The sequence below is a fragment of the Plasmodium fragile genome, assembly GCF_000956335.1.
Source record: "Plasmodium fragile strain nilgiri unplaced genomic scaffold supercont1.47, whole genome shotgun sequence".
Lineage (NCBI taxonomy): Eukaryota > Apicomplexa > Aconoidasida > Haemosporida > Plasmodiidae > Plasmodium > Plasmodium fragile.
Genome location: NW_012192627.1, coordinates 23612 through 33406, shown reverse-complemented (window position 1 = coordinate 33406; position 9795 = coordinate 23612). Strand labels below are relative to the sequence as shown.

General features: G+C 43.0%; 2 protein-coding genes across 2 annotated transcripts in view; both read left to right on the top strand.

Moving 5' to 3' along the window:
* Positions 1-3783, top strand: part of AK88_03808 (uncharacterized protein) — a gene marked incomplete at both ends in the record, with an annotated part of 4796 nt that extends 1013 nt beyond the window's left edge. Inside the window, 3 exons of the mRNA XM_012481418.1 lie at positions 438-1202; positions 1403-1543; positions 1700-3783. Coding sequence (XP_012336841.1) covers positions 438-1202; positions 1403-1543; positions 1700-3783 — 2990 coding nt within the window. The remainder of the gene's footprint in view (positions 1-437; positions 1203-1402; positions 1544-1699) is intronic.
* Positions 3784-5512: 1729 nt separating this feature from the next.
* AK88_03807 (uncharacterized protein) lies at positions 5513-8482 on the top strand (the record flags this gene model as incomplete). The annotated part of the gene is made up of 3 exons (XM_012481417.1): positions 5513-5831; positions 6006-6140; positions 6297-8482. The coding sequence occupies 3 exons, from the start codon at positions 5513-5515 to the stop codon at positions 8480-8482; spliced, it is 2640 nt and encodes an 879-aa protein (XP_012336840.1).
* Positions 8483-9795: the final 1313 nt, after the last annotated feature.

Genomic DNA, 9795 nt, shown 5'->3' with positions numbered 1-9795 from the left:
AAAAAAAAAAAAAAAAAGGCCACACAAAAAAGGTTTAACACAAATAACTACACATCACACCTGAGCAACTTGGCAGTCGAGCAAAATGATAAAACGATCCTTGGCGCTCATTCTTATTATAGGTACTTGAGGAGGGGGAAAAGGAGGAGAAATAAGCTCAAAAGCTATAAACACACACGTTGGTTGGATGTCACTTGTATATTGTACATGTAGTTTGACCTTATTCAAAGTTGTGTGGCGAAGAAATTTCACCAAAATAAAAATTCGATGTGTGACAAGTACATATCGTGGGTCACATAATCGTACACAGAGAGGTGTATTCATGAATGAAAGCCTATGTGTGGTGAAATAGCCATTTTTGGCTAGCCAAAATTAACCCCCCCTTTTTTTTCCCTACCGTCACGTCCATTTTTTTTTTTTTTTTTATATCTGTGCAGCCTTTTTGACTAATATAAATGTGACCATATGCGGAACGAATAATGTAGACAATGTAACCCAGGGGAGTGATAAAGGAACAAGTGGAGGGAATAGTGACTCGTCCCCTCCTTCGAAAAACAATTGTCCAAGTGATGGATCCAAAAATGATGTGACAGATTTTCCAACTACAACTATATCGTTTTATATGCCCCTCAATTTAGAAGGCGGGGGATCTAAAAATGAAAGTGCAAGCAGTTCACACAAAGTGGAAGAGGCAACGGATGCCTCTCCTCCCCCATCCAGCAATAATGATACTGAAGAGGACAGCAGCTCCAGTGACAAGAAAGAAGAGCACACAGATATTACTTCACCGGAGCTTCAACCAACGACACCACCCGCCAGTGAAGTAATAGCACAAAGTAACCAAACAGCAGTACAAATTTTCGAAGGAAATACAACCCAATCCAATGACCTCATTAATGGCCCAATGCAAGTAGAATCAGCTTTATTAAAAAACTACAATGGGATCAAAGTTACAGGTCCTTGCGGATCCTACTTTAGAGTGTACCTAGTACCCCACATACTAATCTATGCCTTAACAAAAAATACAATTATTCAAGTAGAATCCCTCTTCGATGATAACACCAGGGTAGATTTTGAATACGCTGATGACATCGTGAATAAGTGTGAGGAGGGGAAGAATTTCAAACTCATTCTCTACTTGAAGGATAATATCTTGACTCTCAAGTGGAACGTGCTTCCATCTTCAGAGGAGGATGACTCGGGTAACTTAATCGGGGCTGTGTCTTTGAAGCAGTTGCCCTTAAAGAGAGACAAAATGAAGGCTAACTTGGATGCTCCCTTTTTAAGATTGTTCGCTCCTCAACACCGCGTTCCACACACCTTTGCACCTTTTTCCTGTGCATCACTCTGTTGCACTTCACTCACGCAACCGATCTTTACTTCTACCTGACCCCCTTTGCAGCGACCAACACCAAGGCGGACGTGCGAAAATTCAAAATCCCGCAGCTGGAGCGCCCGTTCACCTCGATACAGGTGTACACAGCGGACGCGAAGGCAGGCATTATCGAGAGTAAAAACTACGCCCTGGGCGCGGACATTCCGGGTAAGTTCCCCGTGCGCAGCGACCATGCAGGCCGCTCAACCACACCGCGTATACGCAGCGACCATGCACGCCGCTCAACCACACCGCGTATACGCAGCGAGCATGCTCGCCGCTCAACCACACCGCCTAACCTCACCACCTAACCACCCCGCGCAGACAAGTGCAACGCCATCGCCACGGACTGCTTCCTAAACGGAAATATAAACATCGACAAGTGCTACCAATGCACGCTGCTGGTTCAGAGCGCCGACCAGACCTCCGGCGAGTGCTTCAAGTACGTGTCCAAGGACTTACAAGACCAGCATAACAACGCCAAGGTGAAGGGACAAGATGACGTGAACCCTAAAGAGTACGAACTGATCGAAGCCATCGATATCATCCTAAAGAACATTTACAAAGTTGATAGGATCAAAAAAAAAAAAGTTCTAATCAGCATGGATGACCTGGATGATGTGTTGAAGGCAGAACTCTTAAATTATTGTAAACTGTTAAAAGAAATGGACGTGAAGGGTACTTTAGATAATTTTGAATTGGGAAACGAGGTCGATATATTTAATAACATGATTAGACTACTGAGTATGCACCCCAAGGAAAACATTATCACGTTGCAGGATAAATTACGCAACACTGCAATATGCTTGAAGAATGTTGATGAATGGGTTGAAAACAAACGAGGGTTAGTTCTTCCAGAAGGGGGAGAGGAAAAGTCTTCGCTTGAAGAAAAGTCTGCCCAAGTGGACGAGGATGGGGACGAAAAACATGTAAAGCAAAGTGAATTGTTCAATCAGGACATGTACAGAAAGGATGAAGATGGCACCATAGATTTGGTCAAAGCAGGAAAGGAATTAAAATTAAGGTCGCCTTATTTTAAAAATAGCAAGTACTGCAATTACGAATATTGTGACAGATGGAAGGATAAAACGAGTTGTATTTCAAATATTGAGGTGGAAGAACAAGGCAACTGTGGTGTCTGCTGGGTGTTCTCATCGAAATTGCACTTGGAAACTATTAGGTGCATGAGAGGGTATGGACACTTCCGAAGCTCGGCTCTGTTTGTGGCCAACTGCTCCAAAAGGAACCGAAAAGATGTTTGTGAAGTGGGATCCAACCCAATAGAATTTCTTCAAATTGTCCGTGACACAGGATTCCTTCCCCTTGAAAGCGACCACCCTTATCTGCACAAACACGTCATTAACCAATGTCCTAAGATTAAAGAAAATTGGGTCAACCTATGGGGCAATACCAAATTACTCTCTAACAAATTGTATGGCCATTTTATGATGTACAAAGGATTAATTTCTTATGAAACTCGGCACTTCAAAGATAATATGCACGTGTTCATAGACTTGGTAAAACGAGAGGTGCAAAATAAAGGCTCTGTAATTATTTATATAAAAACTAAGGATGAAATTGGATACGATTTTAATGGCAAAGGAGTGCATAACATGTGTGGTCATAGAGTACCTGACCATGCTGCTAATATTATTGGGTACGGAAATTATATCAGTGTTACTGGGGAGAAGAGGTCCTACTGGTTGATTAGAAACAGCTGGGGATACTACTGGGGTAATGAAGGAACCTTCAAAGTAGATATGCTTGGACCAAAGGGATGCAAATATAACTTCATTCACACCGCCATCGTTTTTAAAGTCAACTTGGGTGCTATTGATTTGCCCAATAAAGATGTGAACATCAATCGTACCTACTTCCCGAAACACAGCTCGGACTTTTTTCACAGTCTCTACTTTAACAACTACGATGATGAAGCAGATAAGCCAAGGAAAATTTTCCACAAGCACCGAAACAAAGACAACAAGCGCCATGTCCATGGGTGGTACAAGTGGAAGAAGGGCCCGAATGGGTGGAGAATTTCAGGTCAAGATGGAGACGACGCTATTGAAGGTGCATCTTGGGGAGAATATTATGAAGGGGGGCTTCCTGGCATACCTCCACAAAGTCCCAAGCTCAGCTCATCCGCAGAAAAAAAAATTCAAATACTACACATCCTCAAGCATATTGATAACTCCAAAATTATGCGAGGAATGGTAAAGTATGATAATATAAGCGAGACGCAAAATGACCACAGCTGCGCTAGGGTTCATTCGAAGAACCCAGACAGGATGGAAGAATGCAAAACCTTCTGTGAGGAAAATTGGAACAGCTGCAAGAATCACTACTCTCCTGGGTATTGCTTGTCCAAGTTGTACAATGGTGGCAACTGCTACTTCTGCTATGTCTGAGGTGAGGGTTGCACAAACGCAGCTCCAAAAGTGTGAACCCGCCCCTTTTTCGCGGGCTTCCCTTTTTTTTTTTCGCGGCTTCCCCTTTTTTCTGATTTTTTTTTTTTAGTAAACATAAGAGTATCTTTAATTAGCTTTCCTTCGAAAGGATACTTATATAATTTTTTTTTTTTTTTTCTTCTTCCCCTTTGTCGCACTTCAAAATAATTTTTCTCTTTCGTGACGTTTCATTTTGACAACACATAGAGACAACGTAGTTAGTTATATGTGCACGCTTACGTGCTCGTAAACGTAAAATGATGTTTCAACTTTTTTTTCGGAGCGTTTACCCGCGCGTTGGACTTCCTCCCGGGTGGCCTTTAGTCCCACTCACATTTCGGTCGTCTCCTCTTCAGCGAGGGGAAAAAAGAGGGAATGCCCTTCTGAGGAAACAGAAAATGAGATCATTTTTTTGTGTCCTTTCAGGGGGTCGATGTAGATTAGTCACCACTTGATGTGCCGCTTCCCCGGCGATGGGGAGAAAGCACACATTGGAAAAGTCAAACAAAATACAGAGCCCCAATTGGGCCTGCACTCCCTCCGTAGTGTGCAGATATGCGCATTACACTTTGCAAGGGAGTGTGCCGCCGAGCATACCTCTTTATTCTGATGAACAGGACATCTTCGATCGATCCTGCCTTAATATAATGGTGTAAACTATTTTCCCCTTTGGGGAGGGAGAGGCGACCAATTAGAATTTTTCTTGCCTAATTAGAGCGTCACCGCCGGGCCTAGAACTCGTGAGAGCGTTAGTGCACGGGGGAAAAAAAAAAAAAAAAGTTACAGAGCGTTCCTTTTGGCGAACCGAACTTGAACAGCCAACAATACACACAGCCGGGGAAAAAAAAAAAAAAAAAGTTACAGAGCGTTTCTTTTGGCGAACCGAACTTGAACAGCCAACAATATACACAGCCGGGAAAAAAAAAAAAAAAAAAAAAATAATAGCAGCCAAATACGAGTAGCAAAACTGCAACATTATTGCTCTCATATTTGGAACCAGACCAGAACGAAAGAACCAAGAGGCGCGCACACACCCTTTTTACCCCCCGAGAAAGAACACACACCAGTTATATTTCATACAAGTCAAGCCAAGTGTGTAACTGGAGAATCAAGCCGCGCATCCATTTCTGTGTATGTAAAGTGTCAACCAATCTAGTTTGAAGGCAGTACGCCGAAATGGTTTCTCGCATTTGCTTCCTTTTAACATTATGTAATGGAGAAAAAAAAAAAAAAAAAAAAAAAAGAGGAATTAAACCATTGCACAAAATGAGATGCGCAATGTCTTGAGTCAGCATGAGCGTGTGACCCTCCGCTGGGGCGTTGCGGACGACACACTGAGCGCTCAAATGGTTGCCTTGTAAATTTACCCTCCCAAAAACATACACTCTCATTATGTACAGACACGTGCACATACACTCATATATATACATATATATTTTTGCTTGATTAATTGCTCGCAGGTGTGGCCCTGGGCACACACGTAACGCGTTGTGCAGGGGATGGACCAGCTAAGCCCGGTGTGGGGGAGAAACTCCACATAGTGAGTCCCTCCCAAGATGCAGACTCGCCTTCCAGTTCAAGTGCAAATGGGATTAGTTCCTCTCCCCCAGTTGGCGAGACACCTCTGTCTCACACAAGTGCAGACGCAAAATATAATGCCATCGAGTCCGAATCTGCACATGCAGCATCTATGGAGGCCGTGGACACTTCAGAGCAAGACGTACAGATAACGTCAGCCATTTTGAAAAAATATAATGGTATAAAAATTACGGGTTCATGTAAGGCACACTTTAGAGTGTTTCTCTCACCACATCTATGGCTTTATGTGGAAGCGGCTGAAAACAAAATACAGCTGAAGCCGAACTTTGGGCAGATAAGCTCAATAGACGTAGGGAACCTGATGAACGATTGCAAAAATGGATCCAACAACAACTTCAAATTCGTCGTATATACCGATGATAATATGCTGACGCTCAAGTGGCAGGTGGTTGGGGAAGGGGCAGCTCCAGGTTAGCAGGCAAAAAAAAAAGGGAAGCGGCGAGGTGGACAAACGAAGGGGGATATTCACTTCCATTCTTTTTGTTTACAACACATGGTTTACTGATCGGGAAAGTGATAACCGCGTTTCTTCTCCAGACTTCCCTTCCCTCATTTTGCGTGCTCTGTTTTGCTCCCTTATGTAGGCAACAAGGAAGATGTGAAAAAGTACAAACTGCCTGCCCTGGACAGGCCGTTCACTTCCGTGCAGGTGCATTCGGCCAACACCAAGTCCAAAATAATTGAGAGCAAATTTTACGATATCGGCAGCAGCATGCCAGGTGAGTCGGCAGGGAAAGTAGAGGATGCGTGCGTCCATGATCATATTCTGTAATTGCAACGCATGAACATGCACGCGCGCACTCCATCCCCCGCTGCGCCCCCTCGTCCATTCATCCATCTCAAAAACCATCCCACCCCACGCATTCCCCCCGCAGCCCAATGCAGTGCGATAGCCACGAATTGCTTCCTCACGGGAAGTCTGGACATCGAACACTGCTACCACTGCACCCTGTTGGAGAAGAAAATGGCCGAAGACAATGAGTGCTTCGAGTACGTCTCGAAGGAAGCAAAGGAGTTAATCAAAAAAGATACAACAATTAAAGCTCAAGAGGAAGATGTGAACTCCACGGAACACAAACTAATCGAGTCCATAGATGTAATACTAAAGGCAATGTACAAGTCAGACAAGGATTACAAAAAAAAGGAAATCATCACGATGGAGCAGGTTGATGAAAATTTGAAGAAGGAATTAGCTAGCTACTGTCAACTGCTGAAAGAGGTGGATACAAGTGGTACCCTGAAGAATCACAAATTAGCAAACGAAGTAGAAACGTATAAGAATTTGACCAGACTGTTACAAATGCATAAAGGAGAAAATATAGTAACACTTCAGGACAAATTAAGAAATCCAGCAATATGTATGAAGGATATTGATAAATGGATTATTAATAAGAGAGGGTTAACTCTACCTGATGGTATCCCTCACAGTGAAGAAAACACAAAGGAGTACCTACATGAAGAACTCCTCAAAGACATAGAAGAAGAAAAAAATGTGTTTGATGATGAGGCATTCGAAAAAGATAAAAATGGAGTCATAGATTTAAATAAGCTTCCCAGCGAAATGAAATTTAAATCTCCTTATTTTAAAAAAAGTAAATATTGTAACGATTATTACTGTGACAGATGGAAGGATAAAACGAGTTGTATTTCAAATATTGAGGTGGAGGAACAAGGGGATTGTGGATTGTGCTGGATCTTTGCCTCAAAATTGCACTTAGAAACGATCAGGTGCATGAGAGGGTACGGACACTTCCGAAGCTCCGCTCTTTTTGTGGCCAACTGCTCGAAGAGAGATCCAGAAGAAATATGCACCGTGGGTTCTAATCCAATAGAATTCCTTCAAATAGTTAACGATACAGGATTTTTACCACTGGAGTCGGATCTCCCATACAGCTACAAAGACGCGGCAAACAGCTGCCCCAGTAACAGGAATAAGTGGACCAACCTATGGGGGCATACCAAGCTCTTGTATCACAAGAGACCCAGAGAATTCATGCAATCACTTGGATATGTGGCCTACGAAAGCGGGAACTTTGATGGCAAAATGGATCTCTTCGTTGATATCCTCAAGAAAGAGATCCAAAACAAAGGATCCGTCATTATCTATATAAAAACAGAAGACACTATCGATTACGATTTTAATGGAAAAACTGTGCACTTAATATGTGGAAAACTTGATGCAGATCATGCTGCTAACCTTATTGGATACGGTGATTACATCACTCCTTATGGTGAGAAGAGGTCCTACTGGTTAATCAGAAACAGCTGGGGATACTACTGGGGCGATGAAGGTAATTTTAAGGTCGACATGTATAGTCACCAATACTGCAGACGGAACTTCATACACACGGCAGTTGTGTTTAAGATCGATTTGGGCATGGTGGAAGTTCCAAAGAAGGAAGACCCGCCCTTCTACAGTTATTTCGCCAAGTACCTCCCGAACTTCTTATACAACCTCTTCTATGATAATTACGACAAAGGGGCTGAAGTGTACGCTCTTTCTGAAAGCGGTAATGCGGGAGAAGCAACAGGGGGAAATGCTGTAGTGGATGGTCAGGCGGCAGTAAAGGGACAGACAGAAACGCCAACCTCGACGGACGCTAAAAATGGGGATAAACCCGGAGCAAAGGGTAGCGAAGCAAATGTGTCTGTCGCTGGCAAGGCAGGAATTGTAGCCCCTGTAGGGTCACAAACGAGTGCAAGTGCCTCCCCCACAAACGTGACGCCGCTGAACGTAAAGGTTGGGGAGAGCCAGGTCGTAGAGGATGCAGTGCTCCTCAATCCCGTGGAAAACTCGGGCGAGAACAAAATTCCAATTACTCACATTTTAAAATATGTAAAGGGGAACAAAGTGACCAAGACCTTCGTGAAGTACGACAGTTTGAGCGAAATAGAAGGAGCGCACAGCTGCTCCAGGAGCTATGCAAAGGCCGGAAAGGGACAAGAGGAGTGCACACAATTCTGCCTCCAGAACTGGGCCTCCTGCAAAGGGCACTACTACCCTGGTTATTGCTTAACGAAGATGTACACGGGCACTAACTGCATTTTTTGCAGCGTGTAGAGCCCTTCAAATGTAACTGCCGTGGTTGCACAAGGTGCTAATACTGGGTCTTCGGGAACATCGGGGGGGGACGTAGCCCTTCCCAAGCGCAGCCTCATTCTACCGAGTTGCCTCTTCCGCGTCGCTCCATGTTGATGTTAATTTTAGTCTAATGTAGCTACGTTGGGGGCCTAACGCCATTTTCCTTTTTTTTTTTTTTTTTTTTTTTTTTTACATCTCCATTTGGTTAAATATACCAACGAGGAGCCATTCCAGTGTGTACTTTTTCCGCAAAATATATTACACATGTTAGAAGTTTTTTTTTTTTTTTTTCCCCGACTTAAGGGGACTACGAAATGAAGAGTTATAAAATTGTGAACGCAGCTGTGTTGCCTTTTTTTTTTCCCCCAATTGGGAGGACATGCTCAGATGGGGAAGAGTTTATGTGGGGTTAAAATTACGTACAGTTGGTTGTAACTCACGGGTTTAGGGTTTAGGCCCATCAACTGAACGTGCGTCAAGTGGGGGATGAGGGTATGCTTACCCCGCGTGGGTATATACAGGTATAAAGAGGCATGGGCGCGCTTATGTAAGAATCCCCATGCTTACATCCCCCCCTCCCTCTGGGTTTATCTTAGCGTCTAACTTGTTTGCACATCTGGAATAGACACGTGCTGTCCCGTTATTTGTGTGTATAAATGGACGGTGGGGTGTGGTACCAAATGAACCCTCCAGGGGAAATCCTCAATGGAACACTTACATATGAAACAAAGATTAATGTGTATATCCTCCCGCTTGATAATTTATTTATTTTTTATTTATTTATTTATTTTTTTTTCCACGTGTAAATAGCGCAGTCAGCAGAATTAATCTTATGAGTGTGCGGTCTTGTCTTGACATTCAAGACATTTCCATTTTTGAATTTTTTGGATGCCCATTTCTGCAAAATTAAAATTGTAAAGTGAACAAGTTTTGAAATTATTTTCTTCAACGAGGGCAGGAACTTGCAAGGAATGATGTTTATTCTGGGTCTTCTGACGTTATTGTGAGCTACATGCAGTTGGGGAAAAAAAAAAAAAATTGTCTAAAAATAGCTAAAATGGCTAGAAAAAAAAAAAAAAAGGCTCAGAAATGATTGAAGTGGTTGATCGCATCCAATGCGTAGCACGCAGTGCATGGATTCACCCAAATGAAATTTCTGGACCAACCGTTAACCCATGGGGATGATTCATGTTCACACCAAGACAGTTATTTCCAGTAATTGGTTGCCATATATATATAAGAAACCGAAAAAAAAAAAAAAAAAAAAAAAAAAAAAAGCTTTACCCACTCTT